General features: G+C 53.8%; 1 protein-coding gene across 1 annotated transcript; it reads right to left on the bottom strand.

Moving 5' to 3' along the window:
* Positions 1-379: 379 nt before the first annotated feature.
* Positions 380-13,069, bottom strand: TNNI1 (troponin I1, slow skeletal type). The gene is made up of 8 exons (XM_053909077.1): positions 13,003-13,069; positions 9,474-9,513; positions 6,469-6,510; positions 5,667-5,798; positions 4,604-4,693; positions 3,211-3,387; positions 1,719-1,828; positions 380-758 (listed from the first exon to the last, which is right to left on the bottom strand). Exons 4-7 carry the CDS (start codon positions 5,790-5,792, stop codon positions 1,721-1,723), a joined length of 501 nt encoding a protein of 166 aa, XP_053765052.1. The 5' UTR covers positions 5,793-5,798; positions 6,469-6,510; positions 9,474-9,513; positions 13,003-13,069; the 3' UTR covers positions 380-758; positions 1,719-1,720.
* Between the last annotated feature and the right edge of the window lie 229 nt (positions 13,070-13,298).

Below are 13,298 nucleotides of genomic sequence, written 5' to 3'. Positions count from 1 at the left end.
ACCGCTCAGCCCAGAATACTCAGGAATATCCAGCAGCTTCCAGGGAGAGATAATGCAGGTTTTCAGAGAAAGGGAACTGTGAAATCAAGCAGGGCAAGGGGCTTTGAATGCAGAAGCCCATTCTGCTGGCTGGAGTCATTAGGTGGGGCTGGGGCTGTTCCAGAGGCTAGGGCCTGGGTAATCTGAGTGTCCTGGATGGTGACGGGGTGCTGTTTGATGTCACTGGGGCTGCGCAGAAGGGGTCCCAGAGGGACCTTAGCAGGCAGCCGCCAACTCCTTAGACCTCCATTCGGACCCTGAGCTCATGCCTCGAGCCCAGAACAGCCATCTCTTCAGACTCCCTGTCTTTCCTTTTCTTCTGAGCACTCACAGCCAGAGCTACAGAAATGACCAGAACCCTGGTTTTTAATGGAGAAGCTGTGATGCCTGGGGGCACCCTACATGTCATAGAAGCAGTGGTGGGATGCAGCACGGGGCCAGAGGGAAGATGCTCTCACACCTCTTCCTCCTCAGCTTGGCTGTACCACGGCTAGCCAGGGTCTATACCCTGCTAGGGTGAACTCTTCAGACACTGGTGTGTTTGTCCTCTTGGGTGTCTGTTTAATCCCACTTCCAGAGGTGGGCACTCAGGCTGGAGGGGAGAGGTGGGAGCAGGATGGGATGTTCCGAAATGCAGGGTGGGATGCAGAGAGGCGGGTGAGGCAGGCTGGAGGTAGGAGGGAGAAGCAGAAGCTCAGAGCACAGTGCAGCAAGCCGGCCTGTAGGGACAAAGAGGCAGAAGCCATTTTACAGATTTACCCGCAGGAGATACAGTTCTGGAACTTCTCACCCCTAGCACACCCAGGGCTGGACCACCATCCAGAGGGGCGCCTATGAAGCCTCAGCTTGGCAGCCCAGGGCCCAAGCTCCCTCCCCTCTCCTTTCTGAAGCCCAATCACTGCTCCTCCCCACTGTAGCTCCTCCTCCACCACTGGTTAATTTCTGCTTCTGGGCTCTTACTTGCACATCAGCCTTCTGACACACCCTTCTCCTGCATCTACTAACCCTTGCCCATCACTTCCTCAGGGAGCTCAGAGCTCTGGAAAGCCTGCCCTGCCAGGGCTATTTAGCAGACCTCTGCCCTACTGCACATCCCCTTGGCACTCCCATGGGGATTTTATGAGGCCTAACTTTGCTGCTTTCTCCAGCAACTTCCTCAGAGAAGGGGGCGGGGTGGGGGGGCTCGTCTTCTCTGAATAGAATCCCCCCTGGAACCAGAGACTGTGATTTGGGGTACTTTGCCAGGAGGTATTTTAAAAAGCTTAGATGCTCAGCAAGTCAGGGCTGGGGGCCCCCAGGGATCGTCTCACCCAGTGGCTCTCAAGGTCTTGCAGGAGAATACCTACAGGGCTGGCCCACCCCAGAGTTGCTGATTCAATGGCTCAGGGGTGGGGCCAGATCATTAGCAGGTGGTACTGATACCACTGGTCTGAGGACCACGCTTGGAGAACACTGATCTGCTACAGCCTCCAGTTTTATAGATGAGGGTAACAAACAACGCCCCAAAGCAGAAATGATGTGCCCAAGGCCTTAGGTTGCTAGAGCCAGGGCTGATTGGAGCAGAGCTGACTCTCCTCGATGCACCACGCTGGGCCCAACCCACCAGCCATCGTTCTGGAGCCCCTGTTATCTGTTAGATTCTGGTGGGCCCAAGAAGAAGGGAGCTGGTCTCTAGGTACCTCTACTGTGAGGTGGGAGACTTGGCGGCATCAAACATCTTCTTCCGGCCTTCCATCCCAGACATGGCTTCCACGTTCTTCCTCCAGTCGCCCACCTCCACGGGCCTCTCCTGTGGGCAGGCCACACACACATCAGAGACTTAGCAGGCCAGAGGGCAGCCAGGCCCTCCAGACATAAAAGAAACTAGGTGCTAGAAAGTCAGACTCCAGGGGCGCCTGGCTGGCTCAGTGGGTTAAGTGTCCGACTTCGGCTCAGGTCATGTTCTCGCAGTCTGTGAGTTCGAGCCCCGCGTCGGGCTCTGTGCCGACAGCTGGAGCCTGTTTCGGATTCTGTGTCTCCCTCTCTCTCCGGCCCCGCCCTGATTGCTCTCTGTGTCTGTCTCTCTCAAAAATAAATAAACATTTAAAAAAAAGAAAAGAAAAGGAAAGAAAGTCAGACTCCTCGGGGCCCCTGGGTGACTCAGTTGGTTAAGCGCCTGATTCTTGATTTCGGCTCAGGTCATGTCACGGTTCATGGGATCGAGCCCCATGTGGGAGCCCCCATGTGGAGCCTGCTTGGGATTCTCTCCCTCTCTCTCTGCCCCTCCCCTGCTCACACATGTGCATGCATGCTCTCTCTGTCTCCCAAAATAAATAAACACATTGAAACATTAAAAAAAAGAAGAAGGAAAGAAAGTCAGTCTCTTCAAGAAGAGGAAATGCTGACAGCCCTACCCAGCTGGTGAGGTCCAGGGACACATTCAGAGACAGACACATATCAAGCTCCACAGGAAGGAGGAGGCTGTGTCAGCTGGAAGTTCTGGATGATTGGGGCTAGTTCCCACCCCAGTGAACTCACAGCCCAACATTGCCTCCAGACCTACACCAACTTCCTGGTCTGGTGCTCAAGGCAGCTCAAGGCCACCCCTTCTAACCTACCTCCTCATAAATTGGCTCATGTCCCATTTTATCAGCATATTGCCTGGCCATCTCTTCTCTTTATGAAGCTTCTAGGGCCAGAGACCATGTCTTTCATCCGTGTTCCTTCTAGAGCCCATCGATTCTGGGCACATATATTGAGCTCAATCAGCTTTGAGTGATTTGTTCCTGAATGAGTGATTGAACTCAGTTTTCTAATTTCTGTGCTCATGGGTCCTATGACCACAATGATCTGCTGTCTTTTTCCCCAGTAGCGACAGAGGTCACTGTCTCCCTTGTCATCCTAACTCCACAGTCTCTTCACACTGGGTAGAGTTTTTACTTTATTGCTTGGTCTGGCTTTCTTCATGTCCCAGTTTCCTCCTCAGATTGAGAGCAGCCTGAGGGAAGGGAGCAAGTCTTCTTTCTTCCAAAACAGAATAAGACTTCATCACTGGTCTCCCAGAGGGTTCTAGAATGTTCTAACAGGCTGCCTGGCCTCCAACAGGAGCTCCTGCCTGAGTCTATGTGATGGAGTGACTGGTAAAGGCTGATGGCACAGGGAGTGAAAGGTTCTGAGAAGAGGGCTCCTCACCTTCTCTGTGTCTTCCTTCTTCACTGACTTCAGGTTGGCCCGCAGATCCATAGACACCTTGTGCTTGGAGCCCAGTAGGGCCCGGAGCATGGCATCAGCTGAGACCCGGACCCGACGCAGTGGTGGACGCTTGAATTTCCCACGGAGGTCCAGTACCTTCAGCTTCAGGTCCTTAATCTGCAGGTGAGAAGAAGCGAGGGTTCACTGGAGAGACTGCGTGCACCCCCAGGGCACCCTTCCTGAGGACCTCAGACTTCGACAGTTCCAGCCAAAACCACCCCCCAAATTCTCCAGCTTCCAGGCCAGACCCTCTGGGACACTCAGACCCACTCATCACTTTGCAAATAGCCACAATGTGTTTGTTGACGAATGAATGAAAGAGTAAATGGACAGATAAAGCGCATTAGCCCTCTCTGTCAGGGTAGGGTGAATAGATAGGGCAGTCCCACCAAACTCAGCACAAGTCTGGTTTGGAAGCCCTGTTTGGGGGGGGGGGGGCTGCTGCCTCCTATTCCTGTGGCCCCATTTCTGCTTCTAAGTAGCCCCTCCCAGTGAGCCTTCAAAGCAGTTCATTGAGGGCACAGCCTTGGTCCAGTGGGGCGGATGAACTCCACTCCAGGGTGCTATCTCTAGAGGGAATTCTGGGAAGATTAGTGATGCCACAAACCATCATTCCTGATGGGAGAAGTAGGAAGAAACAAAGTGGTGTCCCATCCCACTACGTCCTCTCCTCCCTGTTTGAACAAGCACCCAGGAGCAGCTCACTACAGCATCAGGAGTCCTGCCCTTCTGAGTTCTGCCCCATCACACTGGAGCAGGGTCTGGACTGAGCTAATGCTCCCACGCCCCACACCGAGGGAGCACAGGGCACTGCAGTGGGTGGGCGTGGGGGCGGGGGGGCAGCGACCAGACCTGGTCCCACAATCACCACTGTGTGACCTGGACCAAATTTCTCAGCCTCTCTGAACCTCAGCGTCCCTCTTTGTAACGTGCAGATAATAGCACCTACTTCATCCACGGGGGGCGTAGGGAGGATCAAAGGGTGCAATGCACATGAAAGCCATTCACAAAGGGAAGATGTTATTAACAAGCATATGATTGTTTGTGTGGGTGAACAAAGAGGGCAGCTCCTCTTAGGCTGAGGAGCCCGTGTGGCCGGTTGGGAGGAAGTTTGTGCTTTTCATCTGTGTGATTATCCTCTCTGCCCATCTCCAGTCCTAGGGGCTGGAGTGAAGAGACCAGAGCTTCCCAAGTGGCCACTTCCCAGACCCTGCAGGAGAAGGGGGACCTACCTAGTCCACGGCTGCAGCATCCTTGCCCCCCCCCACCTGCCCCGGACATTGGACATCGCCCCACCACGCACCCAGCCTGCCCTCTCCTCCTACAGGCTCACCTCCCTGGTGTTGTGGAGGCATTTGGCCTCAATGTCATATCTCTCCTCATCCACCACCTCCACCTTGGCGTGCAGGTCCCGGCAGAGGTCCTGGAGGAAGAAAGGTTAATCAAGCACAAACAGAAAAGAGGGGACAGGAGCTTTGGGGACCCCAGCCTTTCTTTTCTGCCTCCATGCCCAGCACCTTTGCAAGATTTACATTCTGGAAAGGACCTGACCATCCCCTTTTCTCTGAGGTTCGTGGCTTCTGATAGCTCAGTGTGTAAGCCCTTTGTTTTCCTTTCTGCATGTAACTGTTTTCTTTAAAAAGTTTTCTTATAAAAATCAGTTAATACAATTAAGAAAATTTGAAAGCTATGTGTTAAACAAAAAGAACATAATAAAAATAACGAGTGGGGTGCCTGGGTGGCTCAGTCGATTAAATGTCTGATTTCGGCTCAGGTCATGATCTTGTGGTTTGTGGGTTCGAGCCCCGTGTTGGACTCTGCACTGACAGGTCAGAGCCTGGGGCCTGCTTCAGATTCTGTGTGTGTCTCTCTCTCTGCCCTTCCCCTGCTCTCTCACTCTCTCTCTCTCTCTCCCCACCCCAAAAATAAACATTTAAAAAATTAAAAAAAATAACGAGTGATGTCACCAGTAGAAGATGACCATTGGTGACATTTTGGTATATTTCCTTCCAGTCTCTTTTCTCTGCAGCCACTGGCATGTAAACAGGTATCAGTGTTTTACAAACATTAAAAACCTATTTGCAGGAGAAGGGGAGAAATGGGGCCTCCCAAGATCCCCCCCACTCCCACCCCACTGCACACCTTCCAGGCCCTGGCACTGGTCTGATGTGGGGCCCCAGCCCTGGCCTGGCCCCGCCCAAAAAGCTGCTCCTCCCCGCTCTGAGTCTCCCTTCCTGCACTTGTGACATGGGATCTACCAGCACCACCTCCCAGGGGTCTATGAGATGACATGAGACCTTGTAAGGGAAGAGCCACTTGTAAATGAACCGAGCTTGGAGCCAGTGTTAGCTCAGGCTCCTGCCAGCTGGGCCCTGGGGTCAGCCGCACAGACTCACCTGCAGCGCACTGAGGGACAGGCCACGGGTCTGCAGCGTGGGGATGCGCTCAGCCAGGTAGCGTGCCTTCTCAGCCTCCCGCTCCTCGTGCTCCTGCTCCCAGCACTCCTTGGCCTTGGCCAGCATCAGGCTCTAGATGGGACAGAGCCTCCTGACCCCGGGGCCTGGGGCCCTCGGATTCCCCACATCCTCTCCCTCCGCACCCCCCACCCCGCCCCCGCCCCCAGCATCAGGGCCAGAGGGGAAGGCTCTGCTCTTGCCTCTGACTCTACAAGCAACGTGTTCTCATACTGGTCAGGGCGCAGCCCAGGCAGCCCTGGGAGAGTACGAACAAGATAGTCCCACGGGGTGTGCAGGTGTGTGGGCTGGCTGCAGGCAGGACCATGTGAGAGCAAGCACTGAGAGACCGCACGCAGCATTTCTTGGACCCCGGAACTTGTTTTTCCCTCAGTCTCCCTCTTACCCACTCCTGGTCTGTTCTGGGCCACAGAGCTCCAAAGACAGAAACTCTTGCCAAAATAAAGCAAGGCCCTCTGCCTGCCACCAGGGGATTGCCACCCTGAAGCTGGTCACTGCCTCCTCTCAGGAATCTGGGCAGGTGCCAGGACTCCATAGATTCAGGTTCCCTCTCACTGACCACCAGTCTCAGGCAGTGGCTGAGTCCCCTCTGCCCCCTCATCACCCTCACTTTGGCCTCCTTCCTCTTCACCCTCCACGACCCTCCACACCCCCACAGAGTCTGCACCACATGCCTTCCTCCGTCTCCCACTGGATGTCCCCCAGAGCCAGCACGAAGCCTCACCTTCAGCAACAGTTTGCGGGAGGCGGTGATCTTGGGCTTTCTCTGAGGGTGAGAAGGGGAGAGACAGGTGGTGAGGTAGAGGCTGCAAAACCGGAAATGTGGTCTAGGCCAGGATGCGTGCGTGCCAGCCAGGTTCACCATCATTACCCAGAATCCTCGCCATAGGGTCCCTTAACAGGTCCCTCACCTCTGTGACTGAGCCCCTCAAATTCAGAGAATGCTGTAGTCAGCTACCTTGACTTAGAGGCTGAAGCCCCCGCTTTCAATCCTGGTTCTAACGCTGGTGGGAGCCTACGTGGGTCACATGACCTCTGTGGGCACCTCCTTCCTCGTCTGTAAAGAAGGATGCTGACACCCACCTTCCTCAGTCCACAGAGTTATTACAGACAGAATGACATCGTGGACGTGCAAATCCTTTGGAAGTCATGAAAGAGAGGCACCTGTTAGTGCTCTACATAGTAATGTACCAACACCTTGATGATCTGTTATGTCAGAGGAAAAAGCTGTGAATTTCATACGTGAAGAAGTATATCTTTTTAGCCATCACAGCTTTTTTAATGTCAACATCAGCCGTATTCATCTTCCTCAGGTATAAAAACCTCGTTTTCTTGGGGCGCCCGGGTGGCTCAGTCGGTCAAGCGTCTGACTTTGGCTCAAGTCATGATCTCACGGTCCATGAATTCGAGCCCCACGTCAGGCTCTGTGCTGACAGCTCAGAGCCTGGAGCCTGTTTCAGATTCTGTGTCTCCCTCTCTCTCTGCCCCTCCCCCGCTCATGCTCTGTCTCTCTCTCTCTCAAAAATAAATAAACGTTAAAACAAATTTTTTTTTAAAACCTTATTTTCTTATTTAAAAAATGCTTGATATATTCCTGCCAACTGGACATGTTCTCACAAGTCTTAGCTCTACGGCAGCGTTCCCCTCGGGGGAGGCGAAGGTGAGGCGGCCTGTGCAGTTCCTAACTGATGAGGCTTGAGGCCTCCTGAGCATTTGTATCTCTTCTTGACCACAGGTTGTCGATTCTCATTGTTACCAGCGAGCAGCGTAGACTATACTGCGCTGCGGGCCGGGAGAGCGTAGCTCTGGTTTGTTAGGCTAGCGTGTAAAGTAGAAGTGAGCAGGATTTGCGGGAGAAAATGGGAGAAAAATGACCTTGCATTTTGTGCGTGGAATGTGTGACTTCTAATCCGACTGTCGAGAGCAGTTCTGTTTGTCCCTTCACCTTCTCAAGCGAGGTTTGGACTGCGTCTCAGATTGGTGTGCTCGTGGGAGAAACGGCCCGTGGCTATAATCACTACCACTCACGGTTTAGACACTGTAATGTACTCATGGAAACGTTTTGTTGCAATATCGTTCCCCCGCTGTTTGGTGAGCTTATGGGACACCTCGTTGCATCATCAATCAGTGGTGACTCACTTTAATACGAGCCTCAGCAAAACTTAGACATTCATATGGTGGGGCGCCGGGGTGGCTCAGTCAGTTAAGCGTCTGATGCTTGATTACAGCTCAAGTCATGCTCTCGCTGTTCAGGAGATGGAACCCCGTATCAGGCTCTGCCCTCACAACGCAGAGCCTGCTTGGGATTCTCTCTCTCTCCCTCTCTCTCTGCCCTTCCCCTGCTCTTGCTCTCTCTCTCTCTCAAAATAAATAAATAAACATTAAAAAGAAAAAAAGAAATTCATATGGCTATTGAAAAATGGTGTACAGAGAATCTCATTGAGAATCTCTGTGCCAAATGCCCCCTCCATCGGTGCTACTAATTCCCACCCTTGCCAGTTCAGAGTCCACAGCCCTATCCCTGAAGTTCCTAACCCAGGGCTGAATACACAGGCTGTGTTCTCAGCAGCCTGATAAATCTGGATTGTTTCAGAGTTACCTAAGACCTGAGGGGAGTGGAAGGACATCTCTGTGCTCCTCCCTCAATGTTTGGTCACCGGGCAGGGGTAGAATAGCCCAGTGATGATGCCTTGTTACTCTTCAAATATGGCTTTGCATAGGACCAGCTCTGCAAAAAACAAGATGGTCCCCCAGGGCTGGACAAGTGAGCAGAACAAGTGAGGAAGAACTTGCTCCGTGCTCGGCGAGGGTGCACAGCAAGGAATGGGTGCAGAATCACCCCCAGCTGTGCCGTGGCCCTAGCTAGCCCCAGGACGACCTTCCAGGGAGACTGTGCACCGGGGCACCATCCTGGGCCCAAAGAAGCCGCTGCCCGGAATCTTCACCCAAGATTTCTATTCTCCGGGGACTTTCTTAGCCACTGGCCACCCGCCCCGCCCCCCGCCCCCTGCCACACACACTGCTTATGCCACCTTTACCAGTCTCAAGACCTAACCAAAACAAAGATACCCCAAATCTCACTTACCTCGCTTCAGGCATCCACCACAGGAAGGACAGGAGAGAACAGAAGACAGAGCGTGAACCATTCATATTACATATGCAACAGCAGAGCCATGTAGACAAGCTTGGACAGGGGTGGTGTGGTGACAATCACACACCGGAAGGAAATCAGGCATCAGGCAAGGGGACCAGCAGAACGGAATAAAAATCCAATGGCTCCCTGGGCTACTGGAGGTTCTCGCGGGGAGATACTAGTCATTGTAAGCCAGGGAGGAGGGGTGGAAGTTCAGGGAAGCCTCAACACAGGGTTCCAGCAACGTGAAACCTTCTGTCTCTGGCTTTGTGGGCAAATTTCCAATGCTTTGTTCATCTGTTGGGCCAACGTCAAATCATGGCCTGGCACATGCAATTCATCTGATCGGTGCAGAGACAAACTCTGAAACAGGCCTCAAAGCTCTCCCCTAAGCAACCTGGAGCATGAGTTCTGCTCAAAGGCTAGGACGATGCACAGTAACACTGGGGACCTAGGCACTCAGGACTGGTTCTGCTTTAGAATCTGATCTCCTGGGGAACTGCTTCAGGGGTTGGACAGATGGCGCCTCAACTATGGGGCTGAAATCTGTAGCAATGGGCCTTGCTTTCCCGGAGTCTCAGTGGGGGCGGGGCTACTTACACTTCAGGCATGGTGGTGGCGGTGGGGGGGCAGCACCTACGGGCACAAAGCAATCATCAGTGTGGGAAAGTTACGACTGCTGCCTCCCAACCCAGCTGAGCCTTGGGGCTGTGTCAGCAGCCCAGCCTGGGAGTGTCCGACAACAGGAAGAAGAAATCAGACATAATGGATTCCAACAGGTCAGAATAGGATAAATACTTGTCCATTTATTCTTTATTTCATTCATTCATTCACTCATTCATTCGTTCATTCATTCACTCGTCCACTTACTCATTCACTCACAAGAGAGAGAAGTCTTAGAAGAGCAAAGAAGCAATATCAGAACCCAAAGTGGCTCTGTTGGCCGGGCACGTAGGGCGGGGATCGGCAAATTACAACCCACAGGCCAAATCTGGCCCCCAAACTCTTTTTGCTTAAAGGGTTGGAAAATAAAGAATATGCAACAGAAAGTTTTGTGACCTGCAGAGCCTAACATACTTATTATCAAGCCCTTTCCAGAAAAAGTTTACCAACCCCTGTGGGGAACAGAATGGAATCCATGGAACTCTGTTTGAAGAGTGAGGTCACGGGGCCCTAAACAACGTGCTGAGTTGAGAGTCTGTCCTGTGGATGAGCGTGGGCATGAAGTTCTCAGAGAGGGGAAGCGTCTGAAAGATGAGTGGCACCGAGTGAAGACGGAATACAGGTAGCCGCCATAGAGCACAACTCCAGAGGGCGCTGTCGACATTGTGCAATGTAATTGGGCCCGGGCATGCTACTCCCATAGAGGGCAGTGCAAACTGCACCCCTGGGGTAGGGCGGCGAGGGGGCCCTGGAGGGGGTCAAGCCAGGAGGCAGGGCAGATCCTGCGTTCTACTCTGTTCTTTATCCTGACCCTCTCCAGGCCAGTTTTCCCCTCTGCAAAAATCAAGGTTAGATAAATTGTCCACTTAAAAAAGCCTTTAAAGCCTTCGTTCAAACCAAATTTTACTTGGAAGGAACACAAATGTAATCAATAAGAGTAAACGGCCCAGGTTGAAGCGGGTTACATAGGAGCCCCAAGGCCTTCTTGAGGACCTCTGACTGTGCAGCACAGTTTGAAGCTCCTTGACTGGGTTATCCTGGGGCTCCCTTCAGTCCCAACAGTTGGGGGACCCAGGCCAAGAATGGGGTCCTCAAGGCTACACGAGGGGGATACTCCAAAGCCAGACCTGACTCACCATCTTGCCTGGGCCTGGACAAAGAGCATTCCAGTAGAGCGTGGGGATTGTGCAAAACATCGGGGAAAGAAGGGCAACTTGGGTGGGAGCAGGTGTGCAAGGCAGGACAGGAATCCCGAGCTGGGTTGTGAAGTGAGGAGGAAACCGGCGTGTGTGCATCGGGGGCCATGGAGCACAGGATCGGGAGTTCGAATCTGGTCCAAGAACCTGGTTTGGTAGGGGGCAGGGCAAAATCTAAAGGACACTTGGAAAGTAGCTACCAGTAACTTCATTCCAGAGCCACCTTCTGGCTCTGCCTTAATTCTCTCCTTTCCCTTTGTGCCCACGAAGCCTCCTCCCCCACCCCACGAGTGGGACTTGGCCACCTGTCCTGAAACTCCCCACCCTGTCAGAAAGCCCTCTGGGCCCCCCACCTCTGCCCCTGCTGCCTGGGGAGGGTGAGGCCTAGGGTGGAGGAGGGGGAAAGGGAGTGTGACCCCAGAGTCTCAGCTGTCACCCTGGGGCACAGAGGGAGAGGTAGGAGCCAATCCATAAATTCCAGAGATATTTGGCTGAAATTAGATTTTATCACCAGCTGTTTATTCTGAGGGCTCCTCTCCTCTGAAGACTCCCGAGGAAGTCCAAAAAGAAACACTAGCTGGTAAAGAAACACCTCCAGGTCTGTCCATCCATCATCATTGCCTCCCATAATGCCAGTCTGTAGAGGGCACCAGGTCTCAGCTGAGTAGGGATGTGGCTCACCCTTGGTGGGCATCTGGCCATGTTCACACCTCCCTCAGACAGCCCCACTGTCACCAGCATGGGGCCTTACTTGCCCAGGCCAGTCCGGGCCCCCTGCCAAGCTCCAGGGTCTGCCCCCTCTCCCCCCCTGCTGCCCAGCTTGCCCCATTGACGAATGCCAGGCCAAGGGGTCCCCAGCCTGTGCTCTGATACCCACCAGACGGGACCCCTTGACAGGTCCTACGGGAGACAAGCAGAAACCTGATAAGCAGAGTCAGGATGCAGATAGCAGCAGCAAATGTGAGGCTGGAGAGCCAGCATTCCTTCACCCCCACAAGTAGCAAGCAAGGAGATAATTAGAAAATCCACCGCTGGAGGGAGGGAGGGAGCAAAAGATGGCCAGGGGTTGACTCGGAGCTGGGCTTCCCTTTCCCTGAGGCCCCGTGGGATGGGACAGGAATATCAACTAGACTATGAGGCTGAGTGTGTGAGCGTCTGCGTAAGTGTAAGTGTATAAGTGATTGTGTGTGTGTCTTTAGGGACGGGACCGATCCCTTTGCACGCCTGATCATCGGGGACACAAGTTTCTGGTTAGGCTCATGTGCTTCCCTCTGCTCCCCATTCCCTGACCTTGGACCCCAGTTCAAGGGCACCCCAGTCCTCTTTGACTATTAGCAAGCATCGTTACTCCCACACCCCCATCTTGAGCTCTTAACAGGAAAGCCTAATCTCAGGACGGCTGTGGGACAGTCTCCCAAACCTGGTGGCTGGTGGTGCCTTTAGCCCTCACCCCACCCCCAGCCACGGATCCAAATAGAAGGAGCCCTCTGTTATGCGTTCAGACTCTCACGCCCCAACCCCAAATGCTGTCACCATTGGCCTTCCCTTCTAGAACCCCCCTACCCCAACTACTTCCACTCCTCAGAGCCAGGAGCAGTGGACAGGGGTGGGACCCTCGCCAAGCAGTGTTGGCAGTCTGCCCTCACCTCTTCTTGCCCTACTCTACAGACAGGTGGGCAAAGGGAACTGAGCACGTCCCTCAAAGACAAAGAACAAAGAGACAAGATGGTTTCCTCAGTCAGCAGAGGCTGGGGTCCCGTGTTCCAGGCTCGCCCAGAGCTCCACACACCGGAGTACCTTCTTTCTTTTCTGCTGCAGGCATTGCCTACTTGTATTGCTCACCAGGCTCCTCCTAAACCTCCAAATGCAGCTTTGCCACCCCCGTTCCCTGATTCCCAATGCCACCCCCTTCCCCTCGGTGCCCTCTCCCTCCTGGGGCCCGCTGGACAGCCTGGTGTGAAACAGAATCCGCTAGGCTCTGCCCTGGGGCCCCTTGAGCAACCTTGTGGGAAATTCTGCTCTTGGCTCTAGCCTTAAAATGGGCAGGGGGGATTTTACCTCCAATCACAGTTTTACAGGAGAGATGTCATTGCACAGGATGAAACCCTGCGAGAGCATTTGGGGGCCGTTCCACCAGCCAACCCAGTTGCACAAGCAAGACATGTCTCCCTCCATCCCCAGGCCCTGGGTGTCTCCTGAAACTCAAGCCCCAGTTTTTCTCTCTGGGCTCGACCTCGATCCAAAGTTCAGGGCTGCAGACACTTACCTCGTTCGGTCTCTGTGAGCTGGGCTGGCCCGTGTCTCGCTGTGGACCGCAGACTGTGAGGGGCAGAGCAGAGGGGAGGCTATGAAAACTATGAGCGACAGCAACTGGCCAGTAAAAATAGAACAGACACGCTGCCCCTCCTCCCACCCCCTCCCACCACACACACACCCCTCACAGAGCAGACACACGCCGCAGCACACACATCAGGCACACGCTGAAGACACGCATGTACAGGCTCAGGAGTGCACCCAGATCCTGCGCACACAGAGGTGACCAGCTGAGTAAAACCAGCACCC

Source organism: Panthera pardus, unplaced genomic scaffold (genome assembly GCF_024362965.1).
Source record: "Panthera pardus isolate Hobbes unplaced genomic scaffold, ASM2436296v1 HiC_scaffold_21, whole genome shotgun sequence".
NCBI classification, from domain to species: Eukaryota; Metazoa; Chordata; class Mammalia; order Carnivora; family Felidae; genus Panthera; species Panthera pardus.
The sequence above is the reverse complement of the archived record's forward strand: the minus strand, read 5'-3'. Positions and strand labels throughout refer to the sequence as shown.